Source organism: Bubalus bubalis, chromosome 8 (assembly GCF_019923935.1).
Source record: "Bubalus bubalis isolate 160015118507 breed Murrah chromosome 8, NDDB_SH_1, whole genome shotgun sequence".
Taxonomy (NCBI): Eukaryota; Metazoa; Chordata; class Mammalia; order Artiodactyla; family Bovidae; genus Bubalus; species Bubalus bubalis.
In genome coordinates this window covers 47,807,719-47,831,807 of record NC_059164.1, presented here as the reverse complement: position 1 = coordinate 47,831,807, position 24,089 = coordinate 47,807,719, and the positions used below count along the sequence as shown (strand labels likewise).

The window sequence follows — 24,089 nt, the reverse complement described above, 5'->3', positions numbered from 1 at the left end:
CTCATAAACACTTCCTCACTGCTTAACAGAAGTGGAGAAATGAAGGCTCAGCTCAGGCTGCTCTCCTTTAACATTTTAGGGTTGTTACCCAAGTTTTGTTTAAAACACACTGTTCTTTGATGAAGTGAAACACAACTTCAGTTTTCTGAAATTGTATTTTCAATATAAACACAAACCTTCTCACTTAAATAATTTCTCTGCAGAGTTTTTAGCAGGCAAATAGAATAATGCAGAAACAACTTCTGGAAGGGCACACAAACTACTCACTCTGCTGATGAGATGACGCTAGAGCAGTAGGAAAAGAGACTACCTTTTCACCTTAGGTCCCTCTGAATTTGAATTTTTTAAACCATGAGCATACTTCACTTCATTAAGCAATAATAAAGGAAACTTTTTAGAAAACATAATAGCAGATTGAGTTATATGGATTCAATATCCCAGATGTTGTATCACACTGCTGTTTTCATGTTAACAAGAGTACCCAATTCTGTGACAGGTGTAACTGGCCCTCAAGTAAACTTAACAAACGAGGAAGCTCCCAGTAAATGACTGAGATTTATTGATTCACCAAAAGTCAAGTCATCCATACATTATACCTCTTTCCTTGATCTAGCACAGTTTCTTTGCTGCTGCTGCTGCTAAGTCGCTTCAGTCGTGTCCGACTCTGTGCGACCCCAGAGACGGCAGCCCACCAGGCTTTCCCGTCCCTGGGATTCTCCAGGCAACACTGGAGTGGTTGCCACTTCCTTCTCCAATGCATGAAAGTGAAAAGTGAAAGTGAAGTCGCTCAGTCGTGTCTGACTCTAGCGACCCCATGGACTGCAGCCTACCAGGCTCCTCCGTCCATGGGATTTTCCAGGCAAGAGTACTGGAGAGTTCAAAGCAGGTTTATAGACCCAGTTACATAGGAATAAGGGTAGACAAGCAACAGGAATTATTGTATGTTAATCCGTCAGTCATTATAACACATTAAGATTTTCACAAAAGGTTCATTACATTTCAGGAACAAAGTTATATAAAACTTACCTATCGATTACATAAAAGTTGTCGCCATCATCACCTTGATCAATTACATGTTCCCCTTCTTTAACCAATTTTTCAAACATGGCATCTAATACTTGAGACATCTGCTCCTATTTTTCAAAAATAAAAGACATAATCTTTGTTTATCTAGAACATGTTTTCTTAAAGAACCACAATTAGCTCTATATTTTTGTGAACAAGCTCAAAGAAATGGAAATATCATGACTGCCATTGAGTCTTGTAAAAAACATACAGAACAGTCCCCTCCTCATCACATGCAAACCAGATGATTATATATTTACTCTCATATTCAGTACCTGAATAAAAGTAATTATAATTGGTCTATTTCAGAATCTTTGAAACTCTCACAACTTTAATACAAAAGGAAACTAACCATCAAATCATCATATACCTTGTGAAATATAACCTTAGCAACTAAATTTATCAGGTTTATAAAGAACTATTGCAAATGCCTTTTAAAGATATCTAAACTTTAAAAAACCTTTCCTATTTTAATCATCACTCTAATTTATAGATATTTAGCCAATTTAAACCCTGACGCCAATCCTTGTTTTAGCACCAAAAACAATACAGAACCAAAAAAAAAAAAAAAAAAAAAAAAAAAAAACAAAAGTAAAACCAAAAATGATTGTAGCAAACATTCCATCCATGTCCTTTATCACTAAGGTTCTCTTCAAGAAGCAACCATGTACTCCCTAGGACAGATGTATTAAAACTGAAGCCAGAGACATCAAACCTAGCAGTCAACAACTATCTTGAAACTTGGTTCTTCTAAAGTGTGCTTGACAAGGATTAAGAATAAACTCTGGATAGTGAGAATAAACTAGAAGGCCAAAGAAATCTTTCTTCAGAACAAGTCCTGGGACAATTCACAGGTCTTTGGCTAGTTAGAACAAATGGGTATGGAGAAATAGCGTGGTGATAGTAACATAAAATTCAGAAGACGTAGGAAGGGTTTAAGTCACTCTCTATGAATATAAAAAGACAGCAACTCCAACCCCCCAGGCCAAAACCAATTATTACTATAAACAAATTAAGGATTTGAAGATAGATTGGGGGGGGGGGAGATGCAAGTGGAAAACACAGGTTGAAGAAACAAAATATTCTGGATCAAAAGCACAAACAGACTACGTGTGATTCTCTTCTTCTTGAGACCCCATTAATATTTCACAGGGACCATGAAGGTACGACTCCACAAAGATGAGAACAGGAAGAGGAAAAGTGGAGGAGAGATTTCTAGAGCAAAGAGAAGTTGCACGAGGGCAGAGACAGGGTGCCGCCTAGAGATGGGCAGGGGGCCTGCGAGTGGAGAGGCCGGCCACCTGTCAGAGCACCAGAAGCTCCAGACTGGGAAACACCTGGCTGGTCAGAATGGGACTGAGACGCTGCTGAAAACAGAGGGATTGATTTGAAGTCCTCCACGATCAGCTGATACTCTCCTTCCAATGTCTGCATCCTGAACACAGAACATTAGCAACCAAGTGTTAATCCCAACTCTTCCCCGATACGAGATCAGTGTCAGGTTCTTAGGAGAAACTAAATGAATAAGACAGAACTAGAACAGTTACTGTGAAGACTGGTGCCCCGGAACAAGGACCTTCACCTGCTTGGATGAGGGGTTCCTCCATGAGAACAGCTGGCTCCTTGCCACCCAACCAGCAGGACAATGATGGACAGGCCTGCCCCACTTACTCAGGGGTCCTCGTCAGCTTTGCATAGCCCCTCTGGGAGCCTACAAGACTAAGATAAATGGCAGTACAACACCAATGAGCTAGAAAACTCAAGAACACTGATGAGCTTTCAGAAACTTTTACTCTATATACACAGAGATGTTCAAGATGATGTCATAATCAGGAGATGAAAAACAGGATGATTAGAAAAAGTCCAAGAGAAAAATGGGTAAGCTCAAAATTGAAAACATCATTACCAAATTTTTTTTCCTTTCAACTATTTTATCTTTTAGGTCAGTTTAAGCTCCAAAATCACTGCAGATGGTGACTGCAGCCATGAAATTAAAAGACGCTTACACATTGGAAGGAAAGTTATGACCAACCTAGATAGCATATTCAAAAGCAGAGACATTTCTTTGCCAACAAAGGTCCGTCTAGTCAAGGCTATGGTTTTTCCTGTGGTCATGTATGGATGTGAGAGTTGGACTGTGAAGAAAGCTGAGCGCCAAATAATTGATGCTTTTAAATTGTGGTGTTGGAGAAGACTCCTCAGAGTCCCTTGGACAGCAAGGAGATCCAACTAGTCCATTCTGAAGGAGATCAGCCCTGAGATTTCTTTGGAAGGAATGATGCTAAAGCTGAAACTCCAGTACTTTGGCCACTTCATGCGAAGAGCTGACTCATTGGAAAAGACTCTGATGCTGGGAGGGATTGGGGGCAGGAGGAGAAGGGGACGACAGAGGACGAGATGGCTGGATGGCATCACTGACTCGATGGACGTGAGTCTGAGTGAACTCCGGGAGTTGGTGATGGACAGGGAGGCCTGGCGCGCTCCGATTCACGGGGTTGCGAAGAGTCGGACACGACTGAGCGACTGAACTGAACTGAAGGTTCACAGCAAAATGGAGCAAAAAAGTATAAAGAACTGTCCTAAACCTGCTGCTTCCCCATACCTCTCCTCTATTAACATGCCCCAGAAGACGGTATGCTTATTACAAGTGATAAACATACAATGACATCAATATCACTCACAGTCCACAGCTGACATCTGGGTTCACTCGTGGTGCTACACACTCAGTGGTTTAAACAAAGGTACCCACAAAAGTGAAAATGTACCCACCATTACAGAATCTTCTTTAAGTAAATAAAGAACTAAGAAGGTACTATAAAATAAAAAACTTTAAAGAAAGTCAATAGATGAAAAGATAAGAGTAGGAACAAAGTGATATCAGAGACAACACAGGAAAGAAAATAATTAGGACAGTAAGGAATGAATTTTCCAGTAACAAAGGATGTACGTTTTCAGACTGAAAGGGCTCACTCATGGGCCAGAACCGCCACACTCACACGACCCTGTAGCTTTAGGACATCAAAGATACAGAACCGACTGCAAGGCTTCCGGAAAAAGAGGAAGGAACCCTTAAAAATATAAAAAAATGTTCAACTTCTCTCAGTTCAGATCAGTTCAGTCACTCAGTCGTGTCCGACTCTTTGCAACCCCATGAATTGCAGCACACAAGGCCTCCCTGTCCATCACCAACTCTAGGAGTTCACTCAAACTCATGTCCATCGAGTCACTGATGCCATCGAGCTATCTCATCCTCTGTCGCCACTTTCTCCTCCTGCCCCCAATCCCTCCCAGCATCAGAGTCTTTTCCAATGAGTCAACTCTTCGCATGAGGTGTAAAAGTACTGGAGTTTCAGCTTAACGTCATTCCTTCCAAAGAACACCCAGGACTGATCTCCTTCAGAATGGACTGGTTGGATCTCCTTGCTGTCCAAGGGACTCTCAGGAGTCTTCTCCAACACCACAGTTCAAAAGCATCAATTCTTCGGTACTCAGCTTTCTTCACAGTCCAACTCTCACATCCATACATGACCACTGGAAAAACCATAGCCTTGACTAGACGGACCTTTATTGGCAAAGTAATGTCTCTGCTTTTGAATATGCTGTCTAGGTTGGTCATAATTTTCCTTCCAAGGAGTAAACATCTTTTAATTTCATAGCTGCAATCACCCATCATCTGCAGTGATTTTGGAGCTCCCCAAAATAAAGTCTGACATTGTTTCCACTATTTCCCCATCTATTTCCATGAAGTGATGGGACCAGATGACATGATCTTAGTTTTCTGAATGTTGAGCTTTAAGCCAACTTTTTCACTCTCCTCTTGCACTTTCATCAAGAGGCTTTTTAGTTCCTCTTCACTTTCTGCCATAAGGGTGGTATCATCTGCATATATGAGGTTATTGATATTTCTCCCTGCAATCTTGATTCCAGCTTGTGCTTCCTCCAGCCCAGCGTTTCTCATGATGTACTCTGCATAGAAGTTAAATAAGCAGGGTGACAATATACAGCCTTGACGTACTCCTTTTCCTGTTTGGAATCATTCTGCTGTTCCATGTCCAGTTCTAACTGTTGCTTCCTGACCTGCATACAGGTTTCTCAAGAGGCAGATCAGGTGGTCTGGTATTCCCATCTCTTTCAGAATTTTCCACAGTTTATTGTGATCCACACAGTCAAAGGCTTTGGCATAGTCAATAAAGCAGAAATAGATATCTTTCTGGAACTTTTTTGCTTTTTCTATGATCCAGCTGATGTTGGCAATTTGATCTCTGGTTCCTCTGCCTTTTCTAAAACCAGCTTGAACGTCTAGAAGTTCATGGTTCACGTATTGCTGAAGCCTGGCTTGAAGAATTTTGAGCATTACTTTACTAGCATATGAGATGAGTGCAATTGTACGGTAGTTTGAGCATTCTTTGGCATTGCCTTTCTTTGGACTTGAAAAGAAAACTGACATTTTCCAGTCCTGTGGCCACTGCTAAGTTTCCCAAATTTGCTGGCATATTGAGTGCAACACTTTCAGAGCATCATCTTTCAGGATTTGAAATAGCTCGACTGGAATTCCATCACCTCCATTAGCTTTGTTCGTAGTGATGCTTTCTACGGCCCCCTTGACTTCACATTCCAGGATGTCTGGCTCTAGGTGAGTGATCATTGTGATTATCTGGGTTGTGAAGATCTTTTTTGTACAGTTCTTCTGTGTATTCTTGCCACCTCTTCTTAATATCTTCTGCTTCTGTTAGGTTCATAGCATTTCTGTCCTTTATCCAACCCATCTTTGCATGAAATGTTCCCTTGGTATCTCTAATTTTCTTGAAGAGATCTCCAGTCTTTCCCATTCTGTTGTTTTCCTCTATTTCTTTGCATTGATCACTGAGGAAGGCTTTCTTATCTCTCCTTGCTATTCTTTGGAACTCTGCATTCAGATGCTTATATCTTTCCTTTCCTCCTTTGCTTTTCATTTCTTTTCTTTTCACAGCTATTTGTAAGGCCTCCTCAGACAGCCATTTTGCTTTTTTTCATTTCTTTTCCATGGGGATGGTCTTGATCCCTGCCTCCTGTACAATGTCATGAACCTCCATCCACAGTTCATCAGGTACTCTGTCTATCAGATCTAGTCCCTTAAATCTATTTCTCACTTCCACTGTATAATCATAAGAGATTTGATTTAGGTCATACCTGAATGGTCTAGTGGATTTCCCTACTTTCTTCAATTTAAGTCTGAATTTGGCAATAAGGAGTTCATGATCTGAGCCTCAGTCAGCTGCCGGATTTGTTTTTGCTGACTGTATAGAGCTTCTCCATCTTTGGCTGCAAAGAATATAATCAATCTGATTTCAGTGCTGACCATCTGGTGATGTCCATGTGGAGAGTCTTCTCTTGTGTTGTTGGAAGAGGGTGTTTGCTAGGACCAGTACGATCTCTTAGAAAAACTCTATTAGTCTTTGCCCTGCTTCATTCCGTATTCCAAGGCCAAATTCGCCTGTTACTCCAGGTGTTTCTTGACTTCTTACTTTTGCATTCCAGTCCCCTATAATGAAAAGGACATCTTTTTTTGGATGTTAGTTCTAAAAGGTCTTGTAGGTCTTCATAGAACCGTTCAACTTCAGCTTTTTCAGCATTACAGGTTGGGGCATAGGCTTGGATCACTATGATATTGAATGGTTTGCCTTGGAAACGAACAGAGATCATTCTGTCGTTTTTGAGATTGCATCCAAGTACTGCATTTCGGACTCTTTTGTTGACTATGATGGCTACTCCATTTCTTCTAAGGGTTTCCTGCCCACAGTAGTAGATATAATGGTCATCTGAGTTAAATTCACCCATTCCAGTCCATTTTAGTTCGCTTATTCCTAGAATGTTGACATTCACCCTTGCCATCTCCTGTTTGACCACTTCCAATTTGCCTTGATTCACGGACCTGACATTTCAGGTTCCTTTGCAATATTGCTCTTTACAGCATCGGACCTTGCTTCTATCACCAGTCACATCCACAACTGGGTACTGTTTTTGCTTTGGCTCCATCCCTTCATTCTTTCTGGAGTTATTTCTCCACTGATCTCCAGTAGCATATTGGGCACCTACCAACCTGGGGAGTTCCTCTTTCAGTATCCTATCATTTTGCCTTTTCATACTGTTCATGGGGTCCTCAAGGCAAGAATACTGAAGAGGTTTGCCATTCCCTTCTCCAGTGGACCACATTCTGTCAGACCTCTCCACCATGACCCGCCTGTCTTGGGTTGCCCCACGGGCGTGGCTTAGTTTCATTGAATTAGACAAGGCTGTGATCTGTGTGATCAGATTGACTAGTTTTCTGTGATTACGGTTTCAGTGTGTTTGCCCTCTGATTCCCAAGCCCGGGAGCTGACTGTGGCTCAGATCATGAACCCCTTATTGCCAAATTCAGACTTAAATTGAAGAAAGTAGGGAAAACCACTAGACCATTCAGGTATGACCTAAATCAAATCCCTTATGATTATACAGTGGAAGTGAGAAATAGATTTAAGGGACTAGATCTGATAGACCTGATGAACTATGATGTACCTGATGAACTATGGATGGAGGTTCGTGACATTGTACAGGAGACAGGGATCAAGACCATCCCCACGGAACAGAAATGCAAAAAAGCAAAATGGCTGTCTGGGGAGGCCTTACAAATAGCTGTGAAAAGAAGAGAAGCAAAAAGCAAAGGAGAAAAGGAAGGATATAAGCATCTGAATGCAGAGTTCCAAAGAATAGCAAGGAGAGATAAGAAAGCCTTCCTCAGTGATCAACGCAAAGAAATAGAGGAAAACAGAATGGGAAAGACTAGAGATCTCTTCAAGAAAATTAGAGATACCAAGGGAACATTTCATGCAAAGATGGGCTCGATAAAGGACAGAAATGGTATAGACCTAACAGAAGCAGAAGATATTAAGAAGAGGTGGCAAGAATACACAGAAGAACTGTACAAAAAAGATCTTAATGACCCAGATAATCACGATGGTGTGATCACTCACTTAGAGCCAGACATCCTGGAATGTGAAGTCAAGTAGGCCTTAGGAAGCATCACTACGAACAAAGCTAATGGAGGTGATGGAATTCCAGTTGAGCTATTTCAAATCCTGAAAGATGATGCTGTGAAAGTGCTGCACTCAATATGCCAGCAAATTTGGAAAACTCAGCAGTGGCCACAGGACTGGAAAAGGTCAGTTTTCATTCCATTCCCAAAGAAAGGCAATGCCAAAGCATGCTCAGACTACCATACAATTGCACTCATCTCATATGCTAGTAAAGTAATGCTCAAAATTCTCCAAGCCAGGCTTCAGCAATATGTGAACCATGAACTTCCAGACATTCAAGCTGGTTTTAGAAAAGGCAGAGGAACCAGAGATCAAATTGCCAACATCAGCTGGATCATGGAATAAGGAAGTGAGTTCCAGAAAAATATCTATTTCTGCTTTATTGACTATGCCAAAGCCTTTGACTGTGTGAATCACAATAAACTGTGGAAAATTCTTCAAGAGATGGGAATACCAGACCACCTGATCTGCCTCTTGAGAAACCTGTATGCAGGTCAGGAAGCAACAGTTAGAACTGGACATGGAACAACAGACTGATTCCAAACAGGAAAAGGAGTATGTCAAGGCTGTATATTGTCACCCTGCTTATTTAACTTCTATGCAGAGTACATCATGAGAAACGCTGGGCTGGAGGAAGCACAAGCTGAAATCAAGATTGCAGGGAGAAGTATCAATAACCTCAGATATGCAGATGACACCACCCTTATGGCAGAAAGAGGAACTAAAAAGCCTCTTGATGAAAGTGCAAGAGGAGAGTGAAAAAGTTGGCTTAAAGCTCAACATTCAGAAAACTAAGGTCATGTCATCTGGTCCCATCACTTCATGGGAAATAGATGGGGAAACAGTGGAAACAGTGTCAGACTTTATTTTTGGGGGCTCCAAAATCACTGCAGATGGTGATTGCAGCCATGAAATTAAAAGACGCTTACTCCTTGGAAGGAACATTATGACAACCTAGACAGCATATTCAAAAGCAGAGACATTACTTTGCCAATAAAGGTCCGTCTAGTCAAGGCTATGGTTTTTCCAGTGGTCATGTATGGATGTGAGAGTTGGACTGTGAAGAAAGCTGAGCACCAAAGAATTGATGCTTTTGAACTGTGGTGTTGGAGAAGACTCTTGAGAGTCCCTTGGACAGCAAGGAGATCCAACCAGTCCATCCTAAAGGAGACCAGTCCTTGGGTGTTCATTGGAAGGATAATGCTGAGGCTGAAACTCCAAACTACTTTGGCCACCTCATGTGAAGAGTTGACCTACTGGAAAAGACCCTGATGCTGTGAGGGATTGGGAGTAGGAGGAGAAGGGGACGCCAGAGGATGAGATGGCTGGATGGCATCACCGACTCGATTCACATGAGTTTGAGTGAACTCCGGAGTTGGTGATGGACAGGGAGGCCTGGCGTGCTGCGATTCATGGGGTTGCAAAGAGTCAGACATGACTGAGCAACTGAAGTGAACTGACTGATATGCCTATCTGTATGTCAGTAACACATTCTTTCAATTAGTGTAGCTTTATAGTAAATACTTTTCAAAATTTATTTATTAATGTATAGTTGATATATAATATTGGGTTAGTTTCAGGTGGTAGAGTAAAAGTTTTGAAATCTGCAAGTGTGAGTCTTCCAACTTTGTTCTTTTTCAACATTATTTTGACTTCCTGTATGGGGCCCCTCTTGTATGTACAATGTTAAAACATTAGACAAAGCAAACATAATGTGTGTCCATGGTTTAGCTTTATACACATAAATGTTACTGTTTTAAACTTTTATAAATAATTTTTAAAAAGAATATGTAATCTCTGTAAATACAAATATACTGTTTAGTGGAAAAAAAAAAAAAAAAAAGAACCAGGCAGAACACTGTGTAGAGTTTGTTGCCACTAAAATTTTTAAAAGAACTACCTGTATATACATAGCATAACCCTGGAAAAATATGCATCTTAGTGCTAAAAGAACTTGACTCCTGAGAAACTGGATTGCTGGGAAACAGGGATAGAAGGGAGACTCTCTTTCACTGACTACTTTTTGTTCCTTTTGAATTTTTGTAAATTATATATGCATATGTTGTTGTTGTTGTTTAGTCACTAAGTCGTGTCCTATTCTTTGCAACCCCATGGACTGTAACCTGCCAGGCTCCTCTGTTCATGGGATTTCCAGGCAAGAATACTGGAATGGGTTCCCATTTCCTTCTCCAGGCGATCTTCCCAACCAAAGGATTGAACCCCGTCTCCTGAGTCTCCTGCACCGTCAGGCAGATTCTTTTCCAATGAGCCACCAGGGAAGCCCATATATGCATACTGATTTAAATCTAATTAATTAAATTGCCAAACTCTCCATTTGAACCCATAATGTAATATTGTATCTTTATGTGAGTTAAGGAAAACTTTTGGAAGAAAGATGGTGATCATTTTGCAGGCAGTGGCTTTCATCCCCTTCCTAGGTCCCTGTGTGAGCTCTGGCACCTACTTGTAAAAGAAGAGCCAGGGCTGGAGATGAAGCCAATGGGTCTGTAAAATAGTGCTTTCTTGATGTGATGCTAATTAGTCCCACGGGGACCAAATGAGTTCATCAATCCAGGCAACATATGGTCACCTATCAAAATTACAAAGTTTGATTAAAATGGTTTACAAATATTTTATTTTCGCTTACTGTTTATATTTCAACTTGTTTAGAACAGGTGGATGGGGAATATCAGCTTCATTGATTAGCTCTAGTCCTGGATGTTAAATGTAAAAAAGGATGAAATATAGTGCCATATAATAACTTTTCGTTATCTTGGAATTAGCTGCATTTTAAAATATTATAAAGCTTAAGAATTCATACATGGATGTATGAAAAAGTAATCCCTGCTAAAATACAGAACAATTATTTCTTTTAGAACTTCTATGTGTGACAGGTGTCTGTTCTAGACAATCAAAATGTAATTTCCCCATAATTATGCACAGAGTGCAAAGAATGTAGGAAATATTTAATATGCAGAGGCTTATCTCAGGGACTGACAGCTCCTGTATGAAAACCACATCTTATTCGCCTACAGAATGCAAATTTGAGACTGAGCTCTGTAAAAGGGCTCTGACTCCCTTAAAAAATAACAATTTACTCTCCATTAATGAAAGAGCCTATCATATAGCATAGGACAATTATTTCAGTTTGCCTCAAATTAGAAGTATTTCAGAAGAAACATGGCCTACTGAGTTGAGCATTAAAATATTCATGAAAAGAATATCTTCAAAGAGATTAATAATTATAAATGCTGGGCTCAATGTATGAATACACAGAACTCCAAGAAAAAATGTTCTGAGGTCTAGGAGGTGCTAGATTTTCAAGCTAAACAACGCCTTTAAGAAAGTCAAATGAGATAGTGGATACAAAGCCACGACTGTGCTTCTTGCTAATTCGTAATCATGGCTTCCCCTTCCTCCTTCCAAGTTTTCCCTTTTCAGGGAAAGGCACCAGATATTGGGGCTCATCCAAGACTCTTTCTGTTAGGCCTCAATTCATTTGATCACCAAGGACCAACTTCTGCTCGTCCTGAGTACTTTATGAAACCATTACTTTCTCCCCTTCCTCGGTTGAGTCTGTGTCTTTTCCCCTTAACAAGGCATGGATCGCTGTTTCCTCACTGGGCTCCTGCCTGTCCCTCTCTCACCTTTAATTCCACCCCTACACTGTCACCACAGTGACCTTAGACACCCCTGATTGTTACTGTCTCTGCTTACAATGCTACTGCCTACACAGAGCGTGTGTCCACTGCTCCCATGTGGCATGCCGCACGGGTCCTTCCTGACACAGCACGTGCATCTCAGCCCCCGCCAATGGATGTCTTCCACTTCAGACTCCAGTGTTAACACGCTCCATTTTTTTCTTTCAACTGGAGATTTCTGACTCATTTTCTGAGGCTCAGTTCAAGTGTCTCTCTGGCTTCCTGGATCCTCAGGTGGGGCTGAGAAGCCCTCATCCTTCCCTAGCCCTATATTACAGCATTTATCACATTTTACCAAATGGATTTTTATGTGTATTTGAATCCCTCACCAAGTATAAGTTCCAAGAGCACAAGAACTATGTCTAAGTATTTTTGTGGCATCCTACGCTTTATACAGGCCCTGGAACACAGTGGGTGGTCAAGGGATTGACCTGAAAGGAGCTGCTATATGATACGCAGATTATATAAATGGAATATGTAATTCAATTTAAATGCATTTGGGTTATGGCAAAAATATATATATGATAAAAAACTAGAAATTTGCTTAAAATATGAACTTAAAATCTTCAACCGGCTATGTTTGGGGATACATTTCTTATTTCAAGTGGTTATTTTCTGAGAAAAATTAATTTTTACTTATTTATATTCTGTATTGTTCTTAGAAGGATTTAAGATAGTAGAGAAATAAATCAAGATGATATGAGATCAAATTCAAAAAAAGATCTTTTGGAAACAACTATATAAATATGTTTACTTTTTCCCAATAAAATATTCAACAATGGTAATTTATGAACTTGGTAATTTCATGAACTGACTTTTTCTTTTTCGTCCTTACAAACTGTGACCTTTATATATATATAAGACCTTCAACAGAGCAGTACAATCTTTAAAAAGTCTAAAAAAAATCCTGTTTATAAAAATAACCACTGTATTTAAGTAAAGATGCTCCCTGCCAGAATACACAGGAAAAGTTTTATTACTATTATTTTTAAAATGTAATCAAACTTTCCACAATGCTTTGAAAGAATTAAAGTTGCAATGGTAAGAAAAATCAATTTACTTTAGAAGATGGAACAGAACAGGCAGCATCCGAGGAAATTATAACTGGCAGCTATTTCACTGATGCCTGTTATCACTGCTGAAGCATTAAAATACTGGTTGAAATGAACAGGAAAGTAAACAAACAAAATAGCATATGGTAGTACCAAAATACTGCCCTAGAGTGTCTTCACACTGGGTTCTAGTCCTTCCTACTCAAAGTGTGGCTGTGAGAGGAGAGCACTGCTATCCCCTGGGAGCCTGTGAGAAATACAGACTCAGGCCCCACCACTGATCTACTCATCAGAATCTGCATTTTAAACGATATCATCTGATGATGTACAGGCAGATTAAAGCTTGAGAAACTGTTTTTGGTGACCCTGCAATTTTCCCATGCAAACTTCTAGCCTGAAAATAGAATCTCCTTGCTGAAGCCTATTCCTAAGGATAAAACTAAGGGTTAATTTCATAGCTGTCTTCTGTATCTATCGGTAGCAAAAGAATTAAATTCTAAATTAATTCCAATACCAAAATTACCATCTTAGACACACACACAGACAATGTTGTATCTTTTCACTAACAATTATTTGAATTCATTTTTGTGAAAGATCACTAGCGATCATAGTTTCCATGTCCTTCGTTTCATAGAATCATTATCATTCTAGATAAAAGTAATCTAAGATTATCTGGAAGCCCATCAAAATCTTTTAGTCCCTTATTCTACTATTTAATACTACCAGGAAATTTTTCCACTCATAAACTAAACTCCTACACTTTCTATCTTAATTCCATTTCTTCTTCTTCCATTATTAGTTACCAGCAACCCCATTCTTTACAGCTTTAGTTTAGGTGATAATCCTGGAGGACCTGGATCAAAGTGGACAAAACTTGTACTGTGTGGTCCTAAAATAAAATCTCCAAAGTTACAAAATGTAATCTGTGATCCTGGAGGATATAACATAAACATAACTGGTATCAGACGAGGAGCTTTAAAAAGTAATTTCAGGGCATAATATGACCCAGCATAGACGACTTGGTGTAATGCAGCATGAAATATATTATAAAGTATTCGTTATAAAAATGGTCTTCTAAAAAAGACTTCATCTTGGGGTTTTGACTTAATGTTTTCTTCTCTCAGGCATCAATCTGAAAACTATTAAGATGTTCAGTCTGACCAAAAAAAGAACTGAAATAAGTTATGCAAGTTGACTCAGGTTTCACATGAGAATATGGCAGCAAGGGTTCTTTCCCAAATGACCATATAACAATGAATAAGCATAATCTGCAATGAAGGAAGCAGGGCATTGAGGTCAGGGTGCAGGGCAAAGTCTGAACAGCATGATTACTCATTCTGAGAGAGGGAATTCTAGAAATATATCCCAAACCAAAGATGAGAGATTTCAAAACTTTTATGAAGAAAAAAAAATCCTTCTACCTTTAAAGTCAAGTAGAAATTTACTTTTACAATATGTATAATATAAAAGTCATACATTAAAATATAATACTGGCTGGTGAGAGAGGCACTCCCCCAGGGGCCCTGCTACCCCTACTGAGTGGATGAAGAATGCAGTCTTAGCCTCTCTTTATCAGGGCCACTTCTCAGGGCTGTGTCTGCAGTAACCTTTGATGAACAACCTAATGCCTCCCCCCAACACACAGCAGGCACTCATACTTGCTCTGACAGCAGTCACCCCTCAGCAACCAGAACACAACCCAATGCACACGCAGGCATCTGTGGTGGGGCCTTTACATTGCCCTGGGTGATGTCAGCTTGTAAAGAGGGTGAACTCCAAGACCCTGCACAGTTCTTCATATGGACACTGAAAAAAACCATCTCTTTTATTGAGATTTATCTTACCGGATCCAGGTTCTTAAATAGCAGGATGTCTTTGCAAGCCTCTTGCAATCGATTTCTTTGATCGTCAGTTTTGGGATGTATAATCTACAAGAACACCAAATCCACAATTAGACTATTCCCCTTACTTATAATGGATAAAATTTCCTAGCAGGACATTAGAAGGAAGAATGGTTAAGGCTGAGGTTCACTTTAGGTGACTAGACACTAACTACCAGCCTGCTAATAGGGAAAAGTAATACAATTTGTCTCAGGGAGGTGGTGGGCATTAATCAATACAGCACTTGAATGTTTTTCAAAGAAGTGTTTCCCCCAGGTTAGCAAGTTCATTCTGTAAAGGTCTGGACTGGCTAATCACTAAAGACGCTGAAGGTCCAGCGGGAACATAAAAAAGGACTAAGTGTTGTAACAGTTATGTTGAAAATCTACAGACTGTCTTTATTCTGTTTGCGTGCCAAGTCCCCTCAGGTGTATCTGACTCTTTGCGACCTCACCTGGAAGCCCATCAAAATCTTGTAGTCCCTATTCTACTATTTAATACTACCAGGAAATTTTTTCACTAATAGTCTGCCGGGCTCCTCTGTTCACAGGATTCTCCAGGCAAGAATACTGAAGTGGATTGCCATGCCCTCCTCCAGGGGATCTTCCCAACCCAGGGATCAAACCCTTATCTCATGTCTCCCACATTGGCAGGCAGATTCTTTGCCACGAGCACCATCTGGGAAGCCCTTATGCTGTCTAATACTCTTAATATTCTTTAATACTGTTTCATTCTTTTTACCACTAAACTTAATACTCTTTCAGAATGTAGCCCCTTTCTTCAAAACTTGATAAAATCTCTAGATGTGAGTAAATTTTTACCTGTATATTAGATATTAAATACATTTTATGCATAACACATGTAACCAGGCCCACAGGGAGTGATTTTCCATAGGGACCAAGCAATCATGTACTGTCACATCAGGAGACTAGGGATTTGAGGGAAAATGAATCTAACACTCCTGGTGCGCTCATTTGAGAATGAGCTCAAAGAAGACCACTGCCCGAGGTGCTCACTTTCAACCTGGAGGGTGAAGGCCAAGAGTATGCCCTCAGTAAGTGAGCTGGCCAGTTCTTTGGAGTCCCTTCTGACCACCAGAAGGCTCAACTGACTTGGACCCAAAGGCCTGTTCTTTTGTGAATATGGGTACCATATAACTATAAAATGGGGTAACGAGGCAAGAGATGGTCCTAAAAGCAGAAGACACCAAGTGGAGACCCACACATCAGCTTTTCCTACTCTAACATCACACACACAGTGACCGGAGGACATGATGATAGGTAGGGGCCCCACCATCAGAACCACCAGGGCCAGCCGGTGCTGAGCTTTGTGTCCATGACTACATCAAAACTCACAATGGGAAATTAAAACCAGCATTTCAAACCCATCTCTGACGGCTAAACGCCAGAGGCCCAAGAAGAACTGAGGAAATGTACAGCATACGTGTACTATTTATATGTGTACTGTTCATATACTATTAGCCAGTGAGAGAAGGAAGCTGTTGCAGATTTTTCTTTAAAAGGGTAAGGGATATGCAAACTAGTGTTTCCTAGCTAACCAATATTCACATCAAACTAGATTCTGTTATGGCATGTGGACCTAGAAAAAGCAGATCCTGCTGCCTAAGAACTCACTGCTATTTAAGAAACTTTAAAAATTTGGATATGAACTAAATCATGCCAACCAAAATTCATATCTGCCTACGTCAAATAAGGATGATTTTAACACAATCAAACAAAATAAAACAAAACGTTATTTCTCACTTCACAAAAACCATCTGGAACTTCAAACTGAGGTGATTGTAAGTGTTTGCCTACTGAGAAGCTCTCTCCTCAGAAAGAAAAGGTTGGGGATACCATGTCACAGATGTTGAAAATAATTTCCTGAGCCCAAGGTGGAGCCACCCCTGCCCAGGGTGCCACATCAGCAAAGCAAAGCCGAGATCACTCCCACGTCTCTAGAAATGCTCCACTTCGCCAGCAATACAGTGTATCCAGTCAGCCGATCCCCAAAGGCCAAGCCAAATCTGGGCTCTCTGCTCACTTCCTTGTTCCTCGTTCACTTTCTGTTTTTCTCTTCCTTGTTCCTTATTCTTTATCCTCTAAAAGCTTCCTGCCCTCCACCCCATTTTGCAGTTCTCTGGACCCTTGGGAATGGAGACTGCCTGCTTCATGCAGCATTAAATAAAATTTATATCACCTAAACTGTCTTCTTTAATCATTTTCAACACCATATTGCACCTGATTTACTTCTGTCATCAATTTAAGTCTTTCTCCCCCAACCCATTCACTTTGTATGAACACCTCACAGAAAAACCAGTCGTCATTGTCTTCTCTCTCATTCTTCTGCTACTTCCCTTATGAATGCACAGTTCCAAATTTTGTTTCTCCATCCTGCGACCACTGCTACTGCGTACCTCTCTCCTCCCTGCTTTCTTTATTCCCTTCTCTTCCTTCTGCCTGCCATCACTCGTCAGGGTCTTTTATCTACCATAGTCACCCCTCACCCTCAACCTCTGCCATTAAAATTCCTGCTCTGCATCCTGAAAAGCAAACAGTCAGAAATCAGGTGAATCTTTGAAGCTCTGCCCTCCCTGCCCTGTACCAACTGTTCAGATGCTCTCCTCCTCTTACAGACTCATTTCCTTCTGTTGGGTTTGGTGGGATCTGACATCTGAGATCTGCATCTGGACAATTAAGGTCTTCTGCAGTGTGCCCAAGCATGATTTCTACTAGGGGCAATTTTGTTTTTTATTATTTATTTCTGATTTCAAGATAAAAATCTTTTTGTTCAAACAAATATTGATGTGGCATTTACCATGTGCCAGGCACTGTTTTAAGGGCTTCACAAATATTAGTTTTAGTCTAGTAATAGGGAGTGTAGATGGCACAGTGGTAAAGAATCTGCCTGCCAATGGAGGAGACCCAAGAGACATGGGTTTAATACCTGGGTCGGGAAGATTCCCTGGAGTAGGAAATGGCAACCCACTCCAGTATTCTTGCCTGGAAAATTCCATGGACAGAGGAGCCTGGCAGGCTACAGTCCATAGGGTCACATTCTGCTGGATTCAACTGAGCATACACGCACACACATCCTAGTAACAGGCCCCACGAAGCAGGTGACTGCTCAGTGAAATAAGTCAGACAGAGAAAGACAAACACTGCATGACCTCTCAAAAGGAAAAACGTAAGAAAATCAACTTGCCCAGGCAACTTCTTCAATGTGACACAGTTGAGAAGTTGTAGTGCTGGGATTCACCCCAGGCAGGCTAGCCACAGAGTTCTTACTATAAGCCAAGGTCAGCACACCATTGCCTGAAGGCCAAATTTCTTTCTGTAGGATCCCTACACTGAGAATGATTTTTTTAATGACTGTGGGAGGATAATCAAAAGAATGTTTCCCAACATATGAAAAGTATAAGAAATTCAAATGTCCACAGGTAAAGTTTCATGGGTCACAGCCACACGTGTTTGTTTATGTACTGTCTATGGCTGCTTTTAAGCTGTAACAGCAGAGCTGAAGAGTTGTGACAGAAACTGAATGGCCCCCAAAGCATGAAGTATTGATTATTTGAAAATAGAATTCCCAGGGAAAAAAACTTTACAGGGAAAGTCTGTAAACTACTGCTATAAACCTCTGTTGCCTTTCAATTTAAAAAAAATAGAAGAAACAGTAAGACTGACTGACACGTTTTCTTTAAAGAAAACACTGGGTATCTATTTTGTTAAGCAAGGGAAGTCTGTACAAGATGTTTTCATATCTGTCCAATATGTTCTCCACACAGAGCTGAAAGTAATCTTTTAAAAGTTTAAATCAGAACACCCCATTCTCCAGAGTAAACCCTTGGTAGAGGCCATCACATTCCCACCTCCTCCTCCGCCTTCCCCTCAGCCACTCAGCTCCAGCCACACCAGCCCTCACTCAGAGCCTCCAACTCTTCCCACTCTGACGGGCGTGGGTCAACCCAAAATGCACTCCCAGACTTTTGGCAAGATTCTCTCCACATTCATCCTCTGGTCTCCCTTCAAGGAGCCCTTCTCCCACTATTCTGTTTCATTAGGGATCTAGTTGATCTGGGGGTTTGGTTTTAATCCCTACACCCTATCACACTGTCCTTTCAACAGTTCATATTTTGTGACTGCTAATTTGCTAGCTTTCTGTTAGCTTCTGTTATTAGACTCTGAGCTCCAAGACGGCAAGGACTTGTCCATCATGTTCACCACTGTATACTTAGCATTCGACCAGATATGCAGAAAGCACTCCCAAAACCTTTCATGGAGTACAAAATGAAGAAACACTCCACTCTTAAATTTACTAGCTCTTCTCTGCCCGTTTCTACATGCTAGATGTACATAACCCTTACATTTTCATTTATTAAAGGTATTCCAAGTAAAATCTAACTTGCTATTTTCCAAAGTCAATCTTAAGTACTTAAATTTTCTTTGAATATGTATTATTTTATAAAAAAAATATCTATTTACAGCTCTGAGATTACAGATTGTTGTTGTTGCTTAGTCACTAAGTTGTATCTGACTCTTCATGACCCTACAGACTGTAGCCTGCCAGGCTCCTCAGTCCATGGGATTCTCTAGGTAAGAATACTGAAGTGGGTTGCCATTTCCTTCTTCAGGGGATCTCTCAGACACAGGGATCAAACTTGTGTCTCCTGCTTGGCAGGCAGATTTTTTTTTTTTACCATTGACCCACCAGGGAAGCCCAATAAAAAAACAGACTCTTTGAAATAAGACAAATGTCCAAATGAAAAGTTAATTTATCAAAATGCACTGTATGTTTTCCTTATGGACATTTTCTAAAGCCAATTAATTTTGAAATCTGTAGTAATCATTTCTAAAGGCTATGGTACAAACTGCCTTATAGTATCTATTCAGATCAGATCAGATCAGTCGCTCAGTCGTGTCCGACTCTTTGCGACCCCATGAATCGCAGCACGCCAGGCCTCCCTGTCCATCACCAACTCCCGGAGTTCACTGAGACTCACGTCCATCGAGTCGGTGATGCCATCCAGCCATCTCATCCTCTGTCATCCCCTTCTCCTCTTGCCCCCAATCCCTCCCAGCTAGACAAAAAAATTGTACAGTTTTTAGCAACATGTTTAGAGAAGAGTCAACTTAATGAAAACCCCGACACTTTATTATAATGATTAATAATTAATTAATTACCAAAAATCTACTAAAGTAACATCGAAGGGTGTCACAGGCACAACTTGGGTTGAATGTCCAACCCACAAAGATGCCTCCTTCACCAGGAACTGCCCTTATCTATCTATTTATGTACCTTTCAAAAAATTATAGTTAATCTACAAAGTTGTGTTAGTTTCAGATATAAAGCAATTGTTTTTATATATATATATATATATATATATATATATATATATGTTTTTCAGATTCTTTTCCATTATAGGTTATTATAAATACTGAATATAGTTCACTGTGCTATGTCGGTCATTGTTCTTTACCTATTTTATAAATACATATATACAGTAGTGTGTATATGTTAATCCCAAACACCTAATTTCTCTCTCCCCCAACTCCTGCTATCTACTACAGTAACCATAAATTTGTTTTCTATGTCTACGAATCTATTTCTGTTTTGTAAATAAGTTGATTTATACAATTTTTTAAGATTTCACATACAAGTGATGTCATATGATATCTGTCTTTGTCTTACTCAGTATAGCAATTTCTAGGTTTATCTATGTTGCTACAGATGGCACTGCTTCATTCTTTTTTGTGGCTGAGTAGTATCCATTGTGGAGAAGGCAATGGCACCCCACTCCAGTACTCTTGCCTGGAAAATCCCATGGATGGAGGAGCCTGGTAGGCTGCAGTCCATGGGGTCGCAAAGAGTCGGATACGACTAAGCGTCTTCACTTTCACTTTTCACTTTCATGCACTGGAGAAGGAAATGGCAACCCACTCCAGCATTCTTGCCTGGAGAATCCCAGGGACAGGGGAGCCTGGTGGGCTGCCATCTATGGGGTCGCACAGAGTTGGACATGACTGAAGCGACTTAGCAGCAGCAGCAGCAGTATCCATTGTATATATTTGCCACATCTTTATCCATTCACCTGTTGATGGACATTTAGGTTGTTTCAAAGTCCTGGCTATTATACAAATGGTGCTACTATGAGCACCAGGGTACATGCATCTTTTTGAATGAAAGTTTTCTCTGAATATATGCCCAGGAGTGGGATTGCAGGATACCCTCATTTTAAGTGAGGCCCCACAGTTAAGTCTGTACTCCTTGGCCTGGTCCCCAACCCCAAGGTCAGGTCTGTGAAAACTCTCCACAAGGAAACTAGGATTGTGAACTGAGAGAGACATAAGAGTCAGTGGCAGCTGAGTCCCTTTCAGTGTTGACACTCTAAGTGCTACACCAGTGCTGTGAAAGGACCCCAGAGGGGGCTGACTCCTGCCTGCTAGCCACAGCCTGGTGTTTTCTTTAACTCTTTCAGGAATTCTGTAAGATCTCCAAGCACATGTCCAATAATTCCCCAATTTTTTTTTTCCTGTTGTAATACATTTCTTTTTTTTTTTTAATTTTATTTTATTTTTAAACTTTACATAATTGTATTAGTTTTGCCAAATATCAAAATGAATCCACCACAGGGAACACATGTATACATGTTTTTGTTTTTTAATCTCAATGTGATTAGGGGTTTCTTTCCCCCAGACAAATGATTCTTATCTGGTATAGCCCTCCCAACAAAACTGTCAGCAATTAGTTGGAGTGATCTAGTCAAACCACTTTACCTATGGCATAGACCAAATGGTAGCTAACAGTTGTCAGGTCCATGAGATACCATATATTGCTTTCAAACTATATTTTTAAATGTTCTTTTTAATTTAAATTTTTACTAAGTCAAACCAGCTCATCAAACATCTCAATTACTAAGCTTTATCACATACATTTATACACAAATACAAAGAATGATTGGAGTAGGAAACGGCAACCCACTTCAGCACTCTTGCCTGGAAAATTGCATGGAAAGAGGAGTCTGGAGGGCTACAATCCATGGGGTTGCAAAGAGTCGGACATGACTGAGCACATATAAATACACACACACACACAAAACGCTGTCTTCAAAGTAACCTATTATTATTTCGTTGAAATACATAAATAAAGTGTAGGATAGGGGAGAGTTGTTTGGACCACATTATAGTGGTTATAGCACATTAAACATTAGTGATGATACCTTGACCCTAAGGCAACATAATTTTCAGACTGGAATTTATGGACTTTATAAAAATATGTAAGTTTTGGTTCTCAGAAGTGAATACTGCAAGTCTGGTACTGTCCCCATCATGGACAATTGTGAAATGGGATTTCCTTCAAAATCTTCTGTGTCATTTAAGGTTCCTGATCTTTCTACCACTGGATTTTATTTACATTTCAGGGATCTTAATGATGCAATGACTTAGGGACCCAGTATTCTGCTTTTCTATAAAACTCAATCTTATTGAAGTATTTTTCAGAGCTATAGAAATAGATTTCCTTTTCATTTTTTACCAAATGAAAAAATAGAAACTTTTGCAATGTACTCAAAAATAAATAAACAAATGATTACTTTCCATTTCCAGGCTAAGTAATCTCCTATTTAGTTTACTTTCTACTAAATAAGTAATAGGAGAATAGAGCAAAAGGACACAGCTTAAAAAGTGTTTCAAACCAGACAAATTCTTACAAAAACATTAGGCCCTCCAAATCAGTTTCTGAGCAAACAATCAGATACACAGATTTTAAAAAATAATAACTTCTGTACTGACACTTTAGATGTAATTTTATTGTGTCTGTTGTTTCAGAGTAAGCATCTGTTATGATAAATTAGTAGGAGCAAAAGTCTTTTCCCAGTATTTTTCTTTGCTAGAAATACTTACTTGTCTAAGAAAAATAATATTATCACTTTGGGAAAGATAGCTAAAAACATTTTTCATCACAGGCTATATTTTTGCAAGAGAAATAAAAGCACAACTTCAGTGAGTTATTATGTCCATCTTTCCTTTTATCCAAAGAGAGAGATACTTTGGATCAAAGTAAACTACACAGAACATGAAGCAGTAAGCTATCAGAGAGAAGACTACGAAAAGAAACAGTCAAAATAATTCCATTATGCTTTCTGTTCATCTATAAGCCTGTTAACATCTTTTCTATTACTATTTGCCTTATCCAAGACAAGAGTATAATGTAAAATTAATGTATTCAGTAAGTTACATACCCTGGATTCAGCATCATCTTCTTCTTCATCAGGATTATAAGCTTCTGCACATACTGCAAAGATAAACATGGAAATTTTAAAGATTCTTTCACCAAGAAACATGCTACAATAAATATATCTTTAAAAATTAATGAACAAAAAGAATGCTGTGGTGTAAAAAAGCATGAATCTACCTCATCCAGGGCAAGTAGTCTACCCCCCAAAGCCAGTCTGCTATTGCAATTTATACGGAATTTACTAAAATATAAACCTGCCCTTTTAGGTACTGATAACTTCTTTTCTTTCTTTTACTCAGAGAAACATAGCTAACCTCTTTCACCTTCATTTCCAAGCTAGAGAAATGGTTAAGATAAAAAATAACTGGAAAGAACAGGCACACACAAAATCTAAGTCTGCTTTGAAATGGTCAATTTAATCATGCAATTATGAGTAACTTGCATAAATCATCCATAATTCAATTTTCCAGGAATAAATACTATTAATATTTTGCATATTCCTTTCCAGTCTTTATTCTGAGCTGAGTTCATATTGCATTCAAAATTTTAAAACTTGCTTTTTCATTTAACACTGTAAGAATTCTGCATGCCATTGGCAACATTTTATAAATATTTTTTAAAGACTGCTAATTATTTATCATAAGCTCCAATTTACTACTCCCCTAACGCTAGACACAAAACTGGCTTCTATTGAAACAACCTTGCACTAAATATCTTAATGCACAAATATTTGTCTACATTTCAGATTATGTTGTGGAATTATTCCAAATGTTATTTTGGGGGCTAAAAGGTATGACAACTTTTAAGGCATATTTATCACAACATTTCTTTGCAGGGGGATTATACCCATCCAGTGTTCTATAAGGAATGTGTGAGGAGACTCCCCTAAATGGTACCACAGAGTTAGATATTATTGCCAATTTAAATGAAAAAAAGATTTAAATTTTTAAGTATTATTGAATTTGAACAATTTTCAAATGTTTGTAAGCCGACTGTATATCCTCTTTTGTCCCTATGCCTGAGACATTTACTTCTGTATTTTATTTTCTTTTTGATTTATACCAGTTTCTCGATACCAGTTTGACATATCTCTTATAATCATTTCA

The 24,089-nt window shown here is 39.6% G+C and overlaps 1 protein-coding gene across 2 annotated transcripts in view; it reads right to left on the bottom strand.

The window, feature by feature from the left end:
• Window positions 1–24,089, bottom strand: part of PRKAR2B (protein kinase cAMP-dependent type II regulatory subunit beta) — a 173,376-nt gene that overhangs the window by 16,120 nt on the left and 133,167 nt on the right. For both annotated transcript variants that reach the window (XM_045166393.1, XM_006068450.4), the window contains exons 3-5: window positions 22,988–23,040; window positions 14,715–14,798; window positions 1,027–1,133 (exon numbers count right to left, since the gene is read on the bottom strand). In XM_045166393.1, the coding sequence (XP_045022328.1) occupies window positions 1,027–1,133; window positions 14,715–14,798; window positions 22,988–23,040 (244 nt within the window). The remainder of the gene's footprint in view (window positions 1–1,026; window positions 1,134–14,714; window positions 14,799–22,987; window positions 23,041–24,089) is intronic.